This window comes from Varroa jacobsoni, unplaced genomic scaffold (genome assembly GCF_002532875.2).
Source record: "Varroa jacobsoni isolate VJ856 unplaced genomic scaffold, vjacob_1.0 scaffold_774, whole genome shotgun sequence".
NCBI classification, from domain to species: Eukaryota; Metazoa; Arthropoda; class Arachnida; order Mesostigmata; family Varroidae; genus Varroa; species Varroa jacobsoni.
Genome location: NW_019213676.1, coordinates 140488 through 162316, shown reverse-complemented (window position 1 = coordinate 162316; position 21829 = coordinate 140488). Strand labels below are relative to the sequence as shown.

Below are 21829 nucleotides of genomic sequence, written 5' to 3'. Positions count from 1 at the left end.
TGCTTTTACTCTTGACTGAGCGACTCGGTGGCAAAGTCAATGGCTTGCCACTTGTTTCCGCTCGATGGGTACTTGTGGTAGGTATAAGAGCGCGGACTGCAATGTAGACTTGACTCTAGTTTTTACTCTCAAGTCATTAGGTACTCCCCGCACGTCAAAATGTCTGGCTTTTTCTTTATGGTCTACCACGATCGCATCTGATGTACTCCATTACAACCGCTATGCGGTTTAGTATATATATATATATACGCGATATAGTATGCGGTTTTTGTATAGAATGGAAACATAAATCGTTGTGCAATTCTCTTATGCATAGGAGTTTCTAAGGAACATGTTTGGATTAGTCTTAACTATATGCGGTATCAAGCTAGTACGACACCAAGAATCCAGTGATGGCCGTATCGTTGATTTCCTTAACACCGAGAGTGTGTATTTTTAGTCTTATTACTAGCAGCGATTCATTCAATGTAAACGTCGTGATGCCTAAACCTACGTGCCGGAACATAAATATATAAAATTAATAGGAATATAAACGCCAGTGACCTATAGCGTATTCGTAAGTGACGTCCATATGAATTTATGCATCTATGTAACATAGAAATCTATTAGATCTGTGCGGTAGTGGGAAATGAACAGTGTTTTGTAGAGACAAATACTGTGGTGTTGGGACCGCTTCTAATATTGCCGGTGTATTCTTGTCGGCGTGACGAACATTTAACTGCAAAAATCTTTTTGAAGGAGTGCTTAACTACAGAGCAGCAGCACTCTGAGGAAGTAGATGCAAGGCTATGTTGAGTTATGGCCTATAAGGGCTAGGACGCAGCAGGTAAAAATAATGGTAGGCATTGAAATATTATACATAGTTAGATTTTTGCTTCAGTGACACTGCTGGTCGTAATGTGCGGTATATTTAAAGCTTTGATTATTCGTTCAGATCTACTTGGTTCGTCGAGATATCTGCAACGGTCTGAAGGGCAAGGTTTCAATCAGCGAAGTCTTTAAATGCGAAACCCGTAAAATTCGCTGCTTAGAGTCAGCGTACCACATCTGTACAACCTCTATCGACAAAGAACTATCATAATTAGGTACATTTTTCTCGTCAAACGATCACAGCGTCCCAGGCTGATTCCAGAACCGCGGTCTGAATCAATCACCAGTGCTCGGTGATGTTCAGTTCTTTATGATATTTACTTATGACAACAGAATAGATCATTTTGGCTAATACATCTACGATGATTAAAACATTGTTGTCTGAGCTACCATATGTCTAAAACAAGGTTACAAAAAGCTTATTGTAAATGTGATGCCAATTTTTTTAAATGTACGTGTCCATTTTCGATAGGCAGCTCACGGGATTTTTGCTTAATAATTGCCTGAGCTCATATTCAGGTAATTCAAATAGCAGTTAGATTGCCTATCTTTAGTTTAATTTAATCGTTGACCACGAAATATTACTCGGATATCGACGCCTCTTCTTGTTCAGCTAAAAAAAACAAAAGGTACAACTCACACAAATGAGTTTCGAATTTTAATTATAATTTTCGTTGACTGGAGTTCGTGAAAGCAAAGCAACTGCCAGCTTACCTCAAAAAAGTAATGACAATTTCTCACCAATGGGGTTGCCGACAAACAATATAAGGCAATGAATAAACATTTTGCTTTAGTGAGGCTGGTGAGTATTAAACTCGAACAAACATTTTCTCTTGTAAGTCAAAAAGAACACGAAAGGCTATCGAAAAATGTAATTACTGTATGGAAACCTCGACGGTAAAAACCGTTCGACCGTGTATTTTAAACCTGCCTCTGAAAATTTTGCCTGATTCGCTTGCGTAGAGCTGCTAGGTCAGCTTGTGAGGCAAAATGAATCTTCATGAACAACATTTAAGTGAAGCTCGAAAGCATTCAGGACTTCCGTGAGGCTCTGTGGTGGTAGTGGACTCGTGTGTTGTGGATAAATAGAGATTGAGACATCGATGTGCACGTCAGCCTAAGTATCGCGTAACTCTATTATAATAATTATACTACCGCGATCATTCAAGAAAGAAGGTTTGTAAAATTTTCTTTTATTTCACCTTCGCCAATTGCCTCTACGATTTCTTTCGAAAAGCTTCCACAGTTTCTTGCCTCCAAAGTCTCTCGAAACAATAATTCTGTAAAAAGCTGTAATTATAAAGGTATTCATTGAGCTGCGGGGCACTTGAATACCTGAACACACATAATTTCCGGAGCAATAAATTGCTTTACGGACCCTCACAATAATAGAATTCTGACCCGATCAACTCCCAAAGGTTACGTTGGATACACGTTGCCACAAAGTAAATTAATCAATGATCAACTATGCGAAAAAGTGTGGACCGATTCGTGATGTCCGACAGGGGTTTGATCTTAATTATAAGAAAGTTAATGTGTCCACTACAGATCATTATCTACAAAACAATGGATAGCGACTAGGTGTACTTCTTGTTTTTTTAGTTTAAATGAAAAATTTGTGATTATGAAGCGCAGCGAAAGTTTCTTTCTTTCTTACAAGAAGCTGGTTCTATAGGACGATATAGTAGACACAACGTTGACAACGGGCATGGCTTATTGATAACAACTCACATTCCATCCTCGCGAACCATAAATGAAGATCCCCTAATTATTTAATTTCTGCACAGAAATAGATGACATTTATTGCTTCAGATGGATTTCGAAGTAAAACAAGCACGAGCACCTGTACTTGCGAAGGCTACGATCACCTCAATTTTCTTCATCGTTCTCCTTCCTTCTATTTAGTTTGGACTCGCATATGATGCTTTGATTAAGTTCTATGGACATTACGTTTGTTTTCGACTCGCGCGGTTGTTTGTCAGAGGGGTTTGTTTGTAGACGAGTCACAACCATCACTGGGTGTTCTACCTGGTGGCTCAGATTCGCTGCTATTACACCATATTTTTCCACGTTTTCCAGGGAAAAGTTCGCGAAAATTTCAAGCGGAGATTACAAAAACGTTAAAAAGTAACGTTAAACTCACATATAGAATTTCTATGTTTCCAGTTTTTACAAAACATAGAGATAATATTATCACTATTACTATTATATTGTTAGAGTAATAGAACTTGTAGCTTACCAACAGTACTTTTTATATCTTATGGGGATGAGCCCTATCCCACATACACACTATATTGTAATATAGTTAGGATAAAAATAACATATTGGTTAACTACATTAATTTAATGAATTTTAATAATATTTCGTTTTTTGAATAGTTTTACTGCTACTTCCATAAATAGAAAGATGATCTTCAATCATCAGCTATGGCTGCTAAGCTCTGAGGCTCTCCTGTTCTCGGCTGCCTATGTCATTCGGTCATCGTTCGACGGTTTACTTTGAAGTATTCAATCTGCATGCCCTACCACTTCCAACAGACAACCTTCGGGCATATTGTCGTGTTGACGCATAGGACTGGGCCGGCGAATCCGTGCGGTTAAGACGGCCACCGCGTGCGAACACAACGTTAGACCCCAATACTCCGAAGTGCCTGTTCATTTGATCTCCGCGCCGTCGTCTTTGGGTCTTCTGCTATGTCTCCTAGAGGGCGCTTTCATCAAATTTGGCGGCCCACTTTACCTACGTAAACATATGTTCGCGCTTATCTGTCGGTTATTCAGTGACAAAGTCACTCTCTGATCTCGTATGATATGTAGGTATACTTTGGAGTCTTAGCTGGCTTGACTAACGAGCGTCAACTGACACATTATCTGCTGCCGTCAGAAAGCGTATTTGTAAACGAGTTAGAGACACAAGAAGAAAAGAGAGGATGCGAAACCGGATGTGTTTGAATAGAAATTGATCCGTATCGTTATCATCATTGCTGCAGTAAGTTATAGCTTGCGGCGGGGCCTACGGGGACCCGTACACCCCGCAAGCACCAACAGGGCAGCAGTCACCTCCGGACAAGCAAAACCAGAGTCAGTGAAGTTGCCGCGACTGTTAGAGTAAAGAAGGTGAGTAGGTTGGCTCGTAATAGGACAAGCTTGTGGAGTGAACGCACCGAGTGTTGTTCTTTTACAAATGGCTGAGCGCGTTTCTAGTCTCCAAAAGTGCTAACAGTCGATGATTACGTTAGAGCGGACACACACCGAGACACAAACATATGTATTTCCGTTCCGTTGTTACGGACCGGACGAACCGGATCTATTCGATTTAGTGATCGGGAGCCATGTCTAAAATGCTGATCATCCGTTCGAATAAGGAGAGAGACTGCTCTGCTCTTTTTACTTGCCGATGTTGTTGAAATGCTGTCGTTCAGGCGGCGACCTTACGAACATACATATGGAAGACATTACATATGGAAGACTGCGGGAAATAATGGAATTGGGGGAGAGTAAATGTCCGACTCGAGACCATTCATATCGAGCATCGAGTGGTTATTCATCTTGTCTGCTGCGTAGCACCGAAATGCTCTGAGGACAATCGGAAACGTTTGTGTAACAAAAGGCGACCGAGGGATATGTATTTGCATATGGACTGGCGATCTGTCTGTTTCCTTGGCGACCTGTAGTCTTGAGGTAGTTGAAATAGACGATGAATTACAACGGTGCACACCCACCTATACCATATCGTGATGTTTTTGCGAGAGATGAACTGCGTCTACAGATCGTGGTTAAAAACTCGGCTGAATTTCAAGAACTGTCCAAGTTATAGCGTGCTATCTGTAACGTATTGTGTTCTTCCATAAGTCGCTCACTGGGGTGCTCACCACGAGCTTTCTGTCTAAACGGTCCACAGAGAACAGTCTCATTACCAGTATTACTAATCAAAGACACAACTGCTACGCCTGCAAGATTATTTTGGCTGGGTTAAAGTACTAGCGTGGCCTGCATTGCCGGCTGCTTGGAACGCCGAAAAGGGAAAGAGGTAAACTTGATGGCCACCATTGTTATTGTTGGTATAGGCCGATGTTGGTAACTGTGTGAACTGCTCTGTAATCTGGGCCGCATTCTGCCGCCTATTCGCTTGGCACTATTGCATTTTCCTGTAATTCATTCCGCGAGAGGGCAGCAGCAGCAGTAGCTCCCGGAGCCTTGACGGCGTTTTCCGATGATAACGAAAGCCGAACGACAAACCAGCTGCGGTGATATGAAGTCAAAAACTGGCGAGGTCCGGTTGGATCATGCGGCTGCGGACTTAAGGCGACCTCACTTCCTAATCTTAATTTTGGCAAAAACGTCCATCCTCACTATTGAACACTGGATTTTTTAGCTTTTTAGTAAACAGACACACGAGAACTGTCAAGGAAATAGCATGAGAAACAAAATGGGCTGGCAGTTGGTACTGACCAATACTGACAGCTGTCTGTGTGTGTGTGTGTGTCGGTATGTTCCTACCTTAACTAAAGAAATCTCAGGTACCTATTTTTAGTTCGCCGGTTGTAGTCGACCAAATCATTTATTCTGTCACATGAGTCCCCGTGTTTGCATTGCATCTATTGAGTGCGATCTGGTTTCGCGGCGGACGAAGGGGTATTCGTTCAAGCGATTCGGTGATAGCAGAGCTGCAATTCCGCCATGTTTCCATGGTGAGGATTTAAGCCAATGGTAGCCGGTGAGTTCTTGGTAATTGAGCGGATAGACTAGTCCCGGGTTCACTAAAGCAAACGAATAAGACCCATACAGAACTACACGCTACACGTTGTGCTTTAAACGAATGATATTATCCACATAGGATACTGTGCGTTTCTGTATCTAAGAGTAAAAGAACGGCGAAATTATGGAGCTGGAGAATGTAATGGATCGGACACCCATCGTGCCAGGAGAAGTGCCATTGGTATGTTATTAGATGACGTTAAGTACCTGCCAGTATTCGTGCTGGCACCTGAGAGATTGTGTAATATTATAGCACGTTACTATCGTTACATTTGATTCTTTTTATAAACTTACTTTACTTGTATAGAATGATGACCTGATTGAATTTTCATTTTACTGTCTACTATATATAATTTGTAGTTAGCTCAGGTATCTCATATCGTAGGCATTCTACAGTAGTTTGGCTAGTAGTAAGAACCATTTCGAGATAGTCTGCCGTAAATATTTTGTGTGGCCCGGTTCACCGTTACCTGTTGAACAGTTGAGGTCCTTTGTGGGCCTACTTGGCACCACCAACAATGGACCCTTCTGCTCCTTGGTATCCAAATGACCATTATGATAACAAGTAGATAAAAATTGGGGAAGGCTATTTGAATAGATTTTGGTACCACTATTGTGCTCTGCATAACAACGGTAATCATATGTGGTGGTGAAGTAGAAGTTTAAGTGTACATTGTTCCGGATGATGTTTTCTAGATAATATAATTATAATAATAGATTCTTTGTTGGAAGTGGGCCAACGACACTTACGCGGCAACGAGCTTCAAAGAAAATTAATACCTTATAAATATAATAGTTATATTAATGACGCTAACGTATTTCGGGTCTACTGAACCGGAACTATGCTAGTCTCTTAAAATATACACATTCAGTGTGTTAGTTCTACATTTTTTCGCATGACGCTGACTGTTGTCTATAGGTGTTTCGTATTCATAAAACGACGCGAATTTTCAGCAATATGTCATCATATTTTTGTGTGTAATATTTTTATTTCAAAATGAAAGCTGGACAATCATTATGCAGAGAATTGGATTTTTATTAAGGGCCTATGGCTTGAATGTCGGCACTTATTCTTACCTGCCGACAAGCATAACTATGAGGTGCAACAAAAGTCAACTGGAATAAACGAGTTCAAGCCTTAAAATCCGAGTTTCCACTTAACATGAACGTGCGAGTGTGCACTACATCAGTCGGGCAAAATCTCCATTGCAACGAACTGCACGCTAACAGAGAATTTCCCTTATTTTTTAATAGTTTAAAAACAAGGCTCTAGAGCCTTTCATTCTAGAGCCTTTATAATCACGTGTTACACAACGTTTTGCGGTAGACATTCGAGTAATATAGCAGCGACAGTGATCCGATGTCAATGTGGCGCGATGTTACTTAAGACTGACAACTCGGTAGCAAATACTGATCGCCGGACCACATGCCCGCCGCGTACAATGATGAAGCGCACTTAATAGTTATTAATTGTTGACAACACCTTTTCTCAGTATAACTTCCAACTGGTATTCAACAAAACAATCCCAGACTGTTCCGAATGTACATATATATATATGTACGTGTTCGGAACATCACTGGACTTTTGCGTCTCGCCTCGCTCTTTTTTTACTTCGATAATTTCGAATGATATTTTTGGGGAGGCTGCGGAACTCTAATGCAGTATCTGAATCTCGTTACATGTTTGATCCTTGGCCAGTAATCTAGTACTGCGTCTGATCTCTGTAAATAATAGCTGGGCGTACGGTCGCCAATCCGTACTAACTAATGACGATAGCAGTTGCTACGTAAACATCTAACACCAACAGCGTTGCCACAAAGCAGCTGAATATGACGATTAACGACAGCACACTTTGTACATAGTGCCGTTATGTTTCCCCTACGTTTATAATTGAAAAAAAAAAAAGAAAGTCATAGAATTAGTTTTTTTTGCTATTTCTATTTGAAACAGATCGATGCGACGGATATGATTTTGATTAGGGGAAGTGGGATTTCAAAAATTAAGCACTTTAGCAATAGAACAACTGTTGTCAAGTGCACAGATTCGTTGTTAGATTACCCCGTATCTGTTCTTATAATTAACAAGCCATTCATGGCTGTTGGGTGCTTGGCTACTAAATATAGGGAGGTCGTCCAGGTTCGAAACCGAATGTAGACATACTGTGTTTCGTGCTTGAGGCCAGCCGTCTGAAGCAATGCCTAATGCTATAAGTGTACATAAGTGGAAAGCGGCTGTTCAAGCCCAAGACTAAAAAAACCATTGCAACAGAAGGAATAGCAAATTTTCAAAGTGACGTTAGAAACGTGTGTAACGGATGCCGTGCCTAAACAAGCTGTGTATTACTTTTTATTCAGTTTAATAATCGTGCAGTTGAAGCGTTTAACGATGACCTGATCAAAGCAACTCGGATTGAGGCTCTCTTATGACTCAAGCGTACACGCTCGTCCTGACGCCCTGATGCACTCGGCCTCTATCGACACTGTCACATGTGAACCATTTTCCCCAACGTCGCTATTGCATATCATTAATAATATATCATATACGTTATTTAGTTTTCTAGAGTAGCATAGTGAGAGTCGTTCTTTTCTCGACATATCTGTTTACTGTTACTTCTAACGTATTGGAGATCAATCTAATTTCGACTGGATCACCGGTCATTAGTCACTTATGAGGAGCAGCAGTAGCAGCTTTGATGCCGGCACGTTTTAATCGTTGCAACTTCCTTGCAGCGTGTAACAGGCGTTGCATCCACACCACGTATGATCATCTCACAACAAAAGAGAATGCAATGCAACATAAACTTGGGTTTTATCGATTGCCAACATATCTAGCTTTTAGCATTTAGACAGACGTAGATCACAAATGATCATTAAGATATCTTCCATCGGCAGCGTCCCCACTATCGCCATTGCGAACTAGGCTCTTGTACAGACTCAAAGAACGTTTCGAGCATAGCACAATCTAGTGTAATGCCTTCTGTGTATGTTTGGCGTCATGTTATGAAATATGTGATCGCCACCATCTCCAACGATTGGATGCTACATATCTGTTTTGGTCGAGAATATCCCACATAACGCAGAACTCATAGTAGTCATCGACTGTTTGTTCACCACCGAGTCAGTTGGGGATACGAGCATATGTGGCACAAAAGACAGTATAAGATAGTCGTAAAGTACGAACCGTGCTGAGCGAACGCTTAAAACGTTGTCAAATATTAACTCAAGACCTACGAATGTGGAATTGTTCACAGCCAATGTGTGTGTATATCCTGGTGGCACAGTGCCTACACATTACGTGAAAGCGGTACTAGCGGCAGGTGCTGCTGGGCAACTATGACCCTTTCGCTCCATAAGACTCTACAGAAAAATCGCAATGCTATCTGGAGCTGCATCAAAACGAAAGCGTACATTTGCGTAGTTTGTCGCCGTGCTAGTGTCTTTCAATAGCAAGCACGGGTTTGCCGATAACATTCTCTTTTTGTTAAGATTTCAACAATACTGAGAGTCTACTCAGTTGGTGTAAGCCAGTCCCTGGAAGAGTCCCTGCTCAAGATATAAATGGTTGCACTAAACCAGCTCTGTTCGCCAAAATTTTAAACTATTGCGTCCGCGCTCCCATTGCGCAATGATGGAGTATTAACGGAGAATCCAGTGAAAAGTTGCGTGACATTGATCACTGTATATCCCGGAACAGCAAATTGTGCATAGGATTATTGTGTAACGTTTTAAATTTTCCTACCTAAGTGGTACCAAGTCAACCTCACAACCGTCGATGAGGTCTAAGGACCCCCAATGTGTGACTGCCGAGTACCTCCCGGTACAGTCGCCGTGCTCTTCAGGAAATGACACAACAACTCAAGTACGTTACACGCTATTTAACGACGTTCTTTGCCGAAATTACATTGTTTTTCTCCCAACGTCCATATGGAGCGACAAACACATGTCCAATGACTAATTCCAAACAGTATTGATAGGCTCTGCTCCTGGTCCCTGAGACAAGAAGCTGAGCCGTCCATTTGCTGTGCTAGGGAATGACCTTTGCCAAACTGGTGACCTTACAATTACGACGATACATTAGCTGCTATATTACGAGACCAATAAGTCAACAACATTAACGAGATTACTACGAAGCGACAGGCACGAGTCGCGAAAGAACTCGGATTATATGCCCCTTAAACAGCTCTATATTTCATATGATTCTTACTGCTTAGATACTGAAAGATTGGTAAATGGAACTGACCCTTCGCCATCATAATCATCAATAAATTACGTACATAGCGAACGAAATATAGTGATTTTCTTATACGTTTTTTTTTAGAAAAAAAATACCTACGTATGCGTCAGCTGACCTGCTAGGGTTTACAGCGGGGGAGAGCCCGTAGCGTTTGTAATGCGAGCTCAATGATATTATACCTAGACTTTTTCTAGCCATTGAGTTATAACGAGTCAAATATCTTATATATATTTTCCAAAGAGCTTAGGAAATAAATTTTTCCGAGTTTTACGTCGTACAGTGTGTTAGTATTAGACTAAACAGTTAATCACTGACAAGGAACAAACGGGTTTATAATAAGGCCCGCATGTAGCAAAGTTTAGCAGGCGAACGCGCTACCGCTGGCGTCACATAGTGAGGTTTTACAACAACAGCTAATTAAAAAGGAAACCATAGTAACGAATTCTGGTAGTCAATGCTTGCAGAAATTCTCGATTGTTGCTCTCATTGTATTAAGAATAGTGAGTTTTGGAGCCTCAAGCACGCTACATATGTACTACTATGTTGTGACGGGGTAGCCCAGAATAAGCAACACATTTTTTCCATTATAATATTGCATATATATTGTAAAGAGTTATTAGCACCCTTTACTGATATTTACAATTTTATTAAACATATTTTTAAAGAGAATTCACAAATATTCTAAACTGTGTAGACTTAGAATGAACAGACGTCTTATATTGCCTATTTATTATTGGTATGCTTTTCTTGTAACTAACTATATGATGTCTATTGGAGGATGCCTAAGGAGACGTTAAGACAATTTATCTACCCGAATCACACGTACGAAACATATTCTTGGTACCTTCGTAGGGCACGAGATAAGTTGCATCATTTCAACCTCTGTATGTCTCATTGAAACAGGAGATACCCACGCCATGGATCTGTGTACGAAACAAAATCACGAGACTTAGCTTTTAAATTATGCTGCGTCCATTGTCCACACGGCTGTACTGTAATTGCAGCTCGTATTATAGTATTTGCTCTTTGCTGGCTGTATACCTTGCCCCATCATTTGGCCTTGCAGGTGAACCGAAAAAAGAAACATTTCTCCTAGCTAGCTCGGCCGCTTTCGCTGCGTTGACAGGCAATTCAACGGCGTCCGTTGAAAGTAGGGCTTCGAGGCAATAACATTAAAGACCACCTAATCATAGCCATTATTATTATTATTACGGGGAGATGCAGCAGGATCGGTGGGTATTGTGTGAGCAAAACGGAAAAGCTTGTGGAATAATTCTATCAAGGGGAAAGCTTCCACGCGTTGAAATCCGTTGCTCATTGACCAATGTTTACTTGGGTCGCGTTCGGCTAAGCCGTTAAACCCAGTCACCTCTCACGTATCAGTCGCGTAAGAGTGGACATTCATGAAAATCGACATCTGCTATCGTAACATATATATATGTGCTAGCGTGCATCTTTATTGCATTACTATGGGACTCATGAAGTGGCGATACGCTGCTAACCGGGCGAAGTGGAATAGAGATTGGTAACAAATTAAAAGCTGGCACACATATATATCTAGAGCACCATCACGTGGGGCAAGGGTTACGTGGACCATTTTCGAATGTGTGCACGCATACACACATGCGCACACACGCACCTATAACTGCGCAGACATAAAAACCATGTGTACCTATAGTCAAAATTAGCGAAAAATGTTCGCGTATTTCGTGTTAGATCGATGGTAATGATGATGGCACTGTTGGTTTTATTCAGTCGTCGGTTTGCTATATGGTTATCTATGGGGCATGATTTTGTAGGTCTTTTTTTTTAGTTATATATCTATAGAGCGTGGTTCTATAGATGTAGACGGTCAGCCGAAAGTAAGTATCAGTATAAATGTTAATGTGATCGAAATGTGTGTATCGGACATGTTATTCTATGAAGTCGTTTGCACTACATCTTTTGTAATTATATCTTACACTATTTAATAATAGCTGGTTGATGTTATTTCCAGAAAGAGAGAGAGAGAGTTATGGTAACAAGCTTAGTTTAAATAAAGAAATGTGTGGAGTTTTACGTTCGATACTGCTTTAGTTCAGCATTGCTTCAGCCGGTTGGCCCCTGTCAACAGTAAACGGAATGCGTCTACGTCTGACAGGTAATTCTGCGATAGCAGCCAAATATTCCCAAATTCTATTGTATCACAAATAATTCTTTGGCTTTTGTTCTCAGCGTGGGCAAGTCGTATCACTATAAAATTCTCTGGGGGGCAATGCAGGTGTTATATATCGAGCATCGGCTAACCCTAGCTGTTACAGTATAGTTTTCACATTACGTGATCTATTTTTTTTTTAAATGATAAATTACAAGGAGTGTTTCCGGGGAGATAGGTTACAATTCGAGCCATCGCATCTGGGTTATTTGTAGGAAGCATGTTCTCCCCTCCTACCCTCAATATGTGGAATTCTTTCAGATCTGAAGCCATCCATACCTTCAAGGTGACGTTATCCAGGACCCTGAAGAGCAGCTCGGCCTCAAAGGACCCTCGTCCAATATATTCATCTGAAATTGTCAACGCAGCGACAATGACCAGTACTGTAACCCAATTTTCCCTTAATGACCCAGAAAAATTTCAAAAGTATCTATCCAAATTAGAACCTGTTTATCAAACACTTGAACCCGAAGAGGAAGCTCCGCCGTCAATTCCAAGCCTTGAACCGCTCGAGATAGTTAAAGAGAAGAGCTGCGTAACTTGTGGCCAAAAGTTCGAAACACGAACTGAGCAGGTAGAACACTTCCGAAGCGATTGGCATCGTTTAAACGTCAAAGCAAGACTGAAACAGGCTCCAACTTTTTCCGAAGCAGAATTTGAACAACTCGGTGGCGACTGTGAAAGTATCTCCGTGTCGGATAACAGTTCTGACGATGAAGTGGAGAAGAGTAAGGTCGAGGTTGTGTTTGATACAGCGAAACTTCTCTTTATGAACTCGCAAGGGAACATCATCGAGATCAGCCGAATTTTGCTAAGGGCCGAAAAAGAAACGCTGACCTCTACCGAGCTACTTGCTCGGGTTGGTGCCCTTAACGATATTTGGCTGGGCTTAATCGTTATAAGCGGGGGTCACTTTGCTGCTGCGATCTATCGTAATGGAAAGATTATCCGCCATAAGACATTCCACCAGTACACCGTAAGACGAAAACAGGGCGGTGCTGAGAGTAATTTTGACAACAAGGCTCGCGCTGCAAAGTCAGCTGGAGCAAGCCTAAGGAGGTACAATGAAAAAACTCTCTTGGAAAAATCTTATGCAGTCCTCAAATCATGGCCGGAACTTAACCAATGTTCGGTGATATTATTTCGAGCGCTTGGTTTTAACAGGTCTATTCTCTTTGGCGGAAATGATCCGGTTTTCCGCAGTGATGACATTAGACTAAGGACGATTCCCATGGTGACACGGAGACCAACACTCAAAGAACTAGATAGAATTTATACTGTTTTGACGACCGTCAAAGTGGTCACAGATCCATCTAACTATTACGAAACGAAAAACGTCCTCGTTGAAAAGGACAAACACGACGTTAGGAATAAAAGTAAGCGTTATAATTCGAAAAATGCATCGAGCAGCGTCAAAGATGGTGACACAGACAATGAACTCAACGAGTTTATCGGCAACAAATCAAAACGAGAAAGGTCGAGAACGACAGCACCGCCTCCAAAAGAACTCGTCAAGGAAATTTTTACAATATGTCGAAATGATGATATCGAAGCATTTGAGAAGATTGAAGCTAAAGCCGATAAGGATTGCTTGGCACAAGCATTCAATTCCTCGCTGGACGATCATGGAAATACGGTAATCCATTTTTGTTGTCGAAGAGACAGATTAGCCATTCTGGAAAGAATGCTGGCTTTAGGGGCAAATCCAACCGTGGCAAATAATGATGGACAGACTCCATACACAGTCGCATCGAGTGACAAGGTACGCGACTTGTTGATACCATTATGCCAACAAAATCCTGTATTAAAGGACTACCGAGCTAAGATTCCTGATAAAATCCCAAAAGCCATTAGAATGATTAAGATGTTAAAAAACGCTGATGACACCGCGAAGTCAACTAACAACATGGACCACGAAATTAAGGAAAGGGACCTGTCGCAAAAGTCGGCCGAAACGATGACGCCATGTGATCACTGCCGCAAAGAGTTCTATACAACTCCATTCCGAGCCAGTGATAAAGAGTTTTGTTCGGTCAATTGTGTCCGAGCATGGAGATTCAGTTGAACTTGCTTTAGCCCGCTGCTAAGCACGTAATACGTTCGCCGCAGATATGTTTGACATTAAATTTTGCTATCTTATTTTCCTATTATTTAACGAACGGTGTTTTCCTTTGCTTTTCTAAACAGCCATTAAAACTGATTGTGATGGTTATTCCGTTGCCGGGATAGTTCCTGTCCTTTTATTGTATTTATTGCGTATCTTTCTCAATTTGTTATTAACCTTATACGTTTAAAAAAAACTTATTATTTGCCTCACAAGCACGTTGTTATCGAACTACGTATCGTTTTCGGGTGTTCGAGCTTTGTAGTGACTGTGATATATTTTCTAATTCCCGTATCTTATTGTAGATGAAAAGACCTTAGTTAGGTAACAAATCGACTGAAAAGCCAACCAGCGAACAACGGACAAATCCTTTAGAAAAGCTTTAGAAAGGGCTTTCCGATGGTATAGGGACAGCAAGAGGATTAACAAGTGCTGCGAGAAAGATGACAAGAACTTCTAGCTAAGCTGATCATAAGAAAAGGGTATAGTTTATACCACAACTTATGATTCAAATATAAGCTTTGTTATGACTTATTTTTGTGAGGGCATTCGATAGCTTGTAGGGAAACTAATCACCGTCGTGTGGTACATCTAGGTCAGACAGCAGTCCATCGACGATTTCTGTGGATATATAATTAGTCCAATGGTTTGCTATGTATAATATTTTTATGCTTGTTACTTAATTATCTTGTCTTCATTGTAATCCATCGCTTATAACAGAAGGACGTCGCCCTCTTTGTTGTGTCCTATTGGAGCTTGGTAAACTCGTACATATAGACATACTTTTCTCACAAGCTTCCTGCCGGTAACGTGACTGATGATGTAGGCTTTCTCCGTTCGGCGATAATACGTCAGGCTAGATGAAATGGGTTTGGTCGCTATTCGTTCCACTCGGGGAGGATTAGCGTTCGTCATACGAAGATGCTAGCTGCGGTTGTATCTAGTTCTATACCGTGTCCATTAAGCGCAACAGCTCGTGTAGTCTTTTCTACAGGTGTTAGTTTAACAAGAAAGCGACGATCGTTCGGGAAAGCAGATTTGCAAATGTGGCGAGACTATGATGATTTTTAATCCGGAAGCTCGAAGATCGGTAATCGCTGGAACCTTCGCTTATTTTGAATTTGCACCATGAGCGATACGTCCAGCAAATACATGTTCCGAAGTATTTGAAAATCCACAGCTTCTCAAACCACTTACTAATCAGTTCGATTAAAAATTTACCAACTTTATACACAGATTTGTTTATGCTGTCGACAGGTCTCGTGAACGCACTATCACGCTGTTAGAAACAATGCGTGATTGCAAAATGTCTGTTGAATATCAGCTGCGGCGGAAAGTTCCTGCTGTTTTCTATTCACAATAATTCATATTGCTAGACTTTTACACTGGGACTACGTGTTTATTAAGCCGCCTTTATCGCTCGATGGAGCTATTCCGGAGATTTTAATGGCAAGCGAATTCCCTATAGAACAACTGCTTACGTACACTAGATAGAACAGCTCATTCGGAACGTAACCTCAGTGCGACACCTGTTTATAACCTAAACGCCGTAATGCCCATCCATCCATAAATGATTACGCTAGACCAGGTCGCGTTGTGCACAAGGTTTAACCTACAATGAGTCTATAAGAGAGTGCAAGACATATATCAAACAAAAAATGACTGCCTCGAAAAATACTGGCCATTGGAGTTTACGTCGGCCGCTTCCTGCATATATACTATATTACTCAAAGACTTGGCTTGCTAGGACTAATGTATAACTGAACCAATAGATTGCGATGTCATTAAAGGCAATTTCCAGCTTTCTGCATATGTCTACCAGTCATCGGTGAGTCAATTTTATTATATGAAAACCAGTCACCACTTATCGCGAACGCTGTTCCTTGCTAATCAGCCTATTTGCCTGGATGGCCGAACCTTGCCTAGGACAGGCCTGGAATTATCCGCTACAAAACTACGACATTTCCTGATAGCATAGTCCTGTTACACTATCCGTCTGTAGTAGTGATGCCTTAGCCAATTTTTGCTGCACCTTTCCTGGATCTTGTTGTAACAACTAGTTCATGCCAGATCAGTATTAGATATCCACCTCTTAACATCCTTTCTCAAAGGCTTTGTAGGCGTGCCAAGTTCTCCTCGTACGGCCTGAATTTGCCTAGTTGACCTACGTGGATCGGTTTTGCGCGCTTTGTTTGACATCGCCTGCTTCAAATCTATCCGCAGTTTGCTAGACTGCCTCCAGTTCAGTGTACAGGACTAACTGATTATAGGACCCACTAATACCATACATAGATCCTACTATACTTTGAGATTCTTGTCGACACTGTTTAACATAAAACAGCGTCGCTCGGATCGAATGGCCTCAATTACGCAGCTTTCATTAATATAATCTGATGCGGCAACACAGTTTCGTAGAGAAAAGCTGTTTGGTACCGCTCAGGATACCCCTGAGGGCGAATGCTAAGCTTTCCACTGCTGACATTCGTTGTTCGTGGTAATATTGCTGCTGGAACCAATTCAGGGATCCTTAAGGAAGCCTGAACAAAGGTCTTATAATTGGATACATAACGTATTGCAAGTCCTGTGCCGGCTGTTCCACTTACTTTCGGGCTAGGCATTTGCCGAGCTGACCGAACGAAGTGTCACCGCTTAAGCTGATCACTCAGCGTAGCTAAGGGCTGTGTCTTAGTTAGTTTGTATTTAACTAATTCTTCACTGCGTGCGAGAGTGGTGCATTTGTGATCGTGAATTGCAATCAGACAACCGAAACGATGAGTTCTGTATTAGAACATGAACTCGATGAAAAGAAGGTTTGCAGAATATCTGAAAGGATTTCTTTAGAGGAGAGAGCAGCGAGCGAATCGCAGTTGTCGTTTAATGTCAATAACGACTCCCTTGACATCCGCAGAGCCTTACAAGTAAGTCGAGGTGCTTAAATATAACGTGTCGATAATTTGATAAGTAACTAAATGCTCGAATTGACCTTAACGATTCAATTTCGAACGAGATCACTATAAAAAAAAAAATGATAACACAGTGCCGCCGCCGTCGTACAATCTAAATATGGCATTTGTATTTTGTGACGATAGCTAGCTACAAAACAAGGTACGTTGACGAATTGTTCTAAATCTAAATTCCCTCTTCTTATAAGCATCGAATGTAGTAGAGATCGAAAGATTCCCTCTGAATATACTTTGTAGGATTAGAAAGAGATGCGTATGAATGTATGTTCCAAAAGTAAAAATAAAAAAATTAAATCTAGCAGCATGTTAGCACATGTTGATCATTCAACATTAGCGGTATCTATTTAGCTGAAACAGAACGTACCCATTGACCGTTACTTAACAAATCGTGACGAACTAGGTCTTATTGTAAATCTGTTAGTGAAACTCAATTATAGATTAGTTATTTCTTCGAGGACAGAGGTTCGGTTGAGGTTGGCAAGTGCTTTCCCCAAATACAAAGTGGCCTTACCATCACTTACGAACCCTTTTTGACAGCGTGTAACTTTTCCTGATGCGATTCGATGCGGGTAGAATTGGGCTACTAAAGTATGCGTGCAGGCGTATGTCTTTAAATCAATAGCTTATTGCAAAAAGTACTCGAGCTTGTTCCATTGGGTCGTTGAAAAAATACTGACCGGTTTTAAGCCAGAACTAAAGCATTTTTTTCATATTTTCAAGTAATATTGCCAAACTTGATATGCGCCATGGCGTTCTGTGACTGTCTGCTATACTTCTGTGGTTTTTGGCCACAGTGATTTTGGCATCCCTTCATTTCAAATGAGCTTGCACCATTTAGGACGTTCTGCAGGAACCTGGTACAAAGTCCGGGCTATAAGAATGTACGTTACAGACGATGCTTTCTCTGTTCACTAGCTCCGGTCGATTTTTCCAATGGCTTATTCTAATCTTATTGGTTGTTAAAATAGGGCAGAATTAATTGTTTCGCCAGGCGGCAGCTTGATTCCTTTCCCATCCCGTCAAACACTTAACATTACATTCTTCGGCGACACCCTAGACTTGAAACAGATTGTAAGGCATATTTTTTAGTTTTTTTTGCTATTCGCACGTTTCATCACCCACGACTGATCGCCTTAGAAATGGTTCGATTTCGCCTTGTGTTTCTGGAGAGTTTCGGTGATACGACTAATTTTTTTTGTCAGTTTTTGTGGCCTTAAACAACGAGCCCCTTCTTACTGTAGTCCATGAAGAGCACAGTCTACAGATAGGGCTAGGCAGGATTTGTGTTTTTATCGTAATACAGCGAATCCTCACTCACCTTCAAGGGGATCTAGTTCAAGTCTAAATAAAGGAAATCTAACACTATCATTTGTTGGTGGACCTTTTCCTTGAAATGACTTGAAATCCATAATACCTGAGATATGTGATTTTAAACTAGCAAAACGGTTTATACTTCATCGGCGACCCAGTATTTCGATTATATATGAACAGTAGACGTGTCCGTACATCCAGTCTCGTTAGAATAGATGCGTGCTGGTTACACTCGTCATGAGGCCGACCCTTCCGGCTACCCGAACCACTCGCGATCACGTGACGACGCATCACCCATTCAAAATCTATGCCTTAAACCAACACCCGACTATTAGTTTACCAGCAAAGACGATCGTTCTTCCTCTGCGACGGCTTTAGCTCAGTGTTTGATTGTGCTCATTGGCGGCAATATATGATAGTCAACTTGATTTCCTCTAGAACAGCAAATATGAACAGCTGTATAAATTAATAAACTATTATAAAAGTTTATTTTCACATGTAATAGAAAAGTACATCGAACAAAGCAATGGCACACTGGGCAAAGTTATCTGTAACGTGTTTAAACGGTGCCCTTGACGCAAAATCGAAGGGAATAGGGGAGTTTACTCGTTGCGAGAAGTTCGAAACGCATCACGTGTCAGGGCAATCGTCTCATGTTAATTTCATCTCCCCAACACCGGTAACTGATAAGCAGGTAACGAAATCCTTCCAATCCACTGCTTCATCTTTACCGACCGCTAATCGTGGCTTCTCGTCATTTTCTATTGGTAGACCGCTCTAATTGTTACACTCGGATTATCAAATCGATACGTTGGCAGGCCGGAACGGGCAGCTGACTGGGAAACGCCGGTCACGAACGGGTCAATACTTTACTGAGCTACATCATCGCGTGGGTGACCAGCTACACCAAGCGCAACTATCCCACTGGGAATAGTATCTTCTAACGCTTCTTTATTAAAAAAATCTTCAATAATCTTTTTGACCGTCGACCTCTTTGTTGCTACTATACAACTAAAACTATCCGTCTCGTATCTCCTCTTGTCGGAGTTCAACATCTTTCAGCGTTCTGTGCATCAGTTCAACTGTCCTCCTTAAGAAAAGGTCTACTGCTTGTTTAAATCCGTTTCGAGTAATATGGATACGCCGCATTAACAATAACCCATTCCACGTCAGTTGTACTGTCTTTTCTTCTTTTCTTCTTTTCATTAAGATTTGGTTGTTCAGCTAATCAGTTAACTGAAGTTTTCTTCAATAAGCTTAAATGAAAAAACGTGAAGCTGATATCCTGTACAGTTGCGATAACTTACGTTACTTCTTCTTTTTTGGTGGCAATTGAAATATCAAAAGTTCCACCGCCTATGGGTGAACACGCTCGATGCAGCTAACGCCAACTGGTGGAAGTGTTACGTTGATTATTCAGAGAACTCCAATGGGTAGCTGTTATCCGAGTAGATTAGATCATCTAGGAAATCAATTCGGATTAGTAACGAGGACCAAGATCTCGACCATTAACTAGCTGCGAGCATTTCTAATAAAAAAAAAAATTAACGATAACGATAAACAAATGCCGACCTTAAAAACGTGCTGAGATTTCCGAAAATGAGTCTGAACCGTTATTGATTCTGTCGTCAATGACAGACTGCGTTCTACTACTGCGAAATCTACTACTATTCTACCTTATGTAGAATAGTGTACCAGAAAAGGAATGACATTGTCAAACCTGATTTTCTTCTTGATTATACCATCTAGTCTCAAAACCAACAGACCTAGCGTATAACTATGCGTTTCGACGAATTACCACGATAAATTTTCGGGTGCCATGAATGCTTTAAGCGAGCTGATGTATATATTATATATATATATATTCAGTCAAGTCGTTATCATTCTTGTGATAGCACTTGTACCCTTCAAGATTTTTCTTCGGTAAAAATGTTTAACCTTAGGTAGGATTGTTTTTGTGCGCCAATGAATAGTCAATCTACAGTGACCCGTTCAGCTTTAGTCACGTGGGAATCCTACTTATCCCCTTAAGTGCTTCCTAATCAATCGATGGCCGTACCCTTAATTTTCTTTGCCTTTGAGACTTGTTGATTCACGTAGATGCTCTTGGTAAATGATGGAGACAAGCGAAATCTCCACAGAAATTCAAAACATGTGTACTTCTAATGTAACAATTAGTAAGCCAGAAACATAATAATCAAGATGTTGGAAACGTAGTTGTCGCATGAGTGACATCTTCTTCGGTATTTCCTTGAATACTATTTGTAAACTGTCCTATAATAGGTCAAAAAGCAACGAAACAGCCTAAGGATCGCTATATAGCAACTACATAGGAGGAAAGATCACTGGCACCTTCAGAGTGTCCCAAATTTCAAAATGTTTCTCCACCGATAATAATTTTTCCGACCGGCGTATAGTTGCGGCGGATGCAGCAAAAGGGAAAACATAGATAAAGCGAATTGTGAGGTGAGAATAACTCTTGAGGCCCAAGCAGGTCTTTCATTTCGTCTTCTACTTCATACGCCTTTGAAGAATTCTTATTATTTAATAAAATTCAAACAGTTTCTCTTGTTTCTTAAGTATGACGATGTGGTCGTATGTTGGTGTTCAGCTAAGAACAAAATAAATTAACGCTAAAAAAAAGATACAGATTTATGCACAACCAGAAAAATCCCGGAAGAATAGAGTTTATTTTGCTTACAGGTATCGCGTATTTCGATGTCGCCCGAAGCGTCACACTGCAAAAAAAGTAGCCTATCGTACGTATTAATGGCGTTGAATAGCAATAAAAATGGGATCTGAAGGCCACTATGCCTCGTAGTTCTAAAAGTAAGAATGCTTAGGAATAATGAGTTTTTCATAGAATAAGGGGTGATTGCGAAGTTTTAGGCATATCCGCATAATGTCGTAACTTTATTAGCTTACTACTACCTGGATCATGCTACTGGCTTGTGTGGGTGATGCTTTGCCCTCGAATCGAAGTACAACGTGTACTTACCAGCAATTAGAGCATGTCACCCTTGTAAAGGTTTAACAAACCGAAGGCCAACAGAGAGAAGCTCAGGGCTTGCCCCCCACCCTGCGATTTGTAAACTTAAGCAGCATAAGCGTAAATATGAGCCGTATGTTAGCTTAATATATTCCTATTAATTCTTAACACCAGCTAATGCTGACAAAGAACATTTTTCCCTAATACACTAGTAGCGATGGAGTTTTACCAATGCTTACTCGACTGTCCGACGAAGTCGTGCAGCCAAAATCAAACCTGAATATTCGAAAAAACGACCACGAACCGTCTGACGTCAGGCGATTCGTGGTCAGATGAAGCGATAACTTCCGTCTGTTCCTTACGACAAACACTAGTAGCAAACTGGCGTTACTATGTACAGATCACAG

At 41.0% G+C, this 21829-nt stretch overlaps 1 protein-coding gene across 1 annotated transcript in view; it reads left to right on the top strand.

Moving 5' to 3' along the window:
• Positions 1-2632: 2632 nt before the first annotated feature.
• The window catches only part of LOC111263588 (uncharacterized), a 31967-nt gene continuing 12770 nt past the window's right edge, over positions 2633-21829 (top strand). The window contains exons 1-4 of the mRNA XM_086969689.1: positions 2633-3986; positions 11858-12001; positions 12317-14115; positions 16869-17077. Coding sequence (XP_086825815.1) covers positions 12429-14115; positions 16869-17077 — 1896 coding nt within the window. The 5' untranslated portion in view covers positions 2633-3986; positions 11858-12001; positions 12317-12428. The remainder of the gene's footprint in view (positions 3987-11857; positions 12002-12316; positions 14116-16868; positions 17078-21829) is intronic.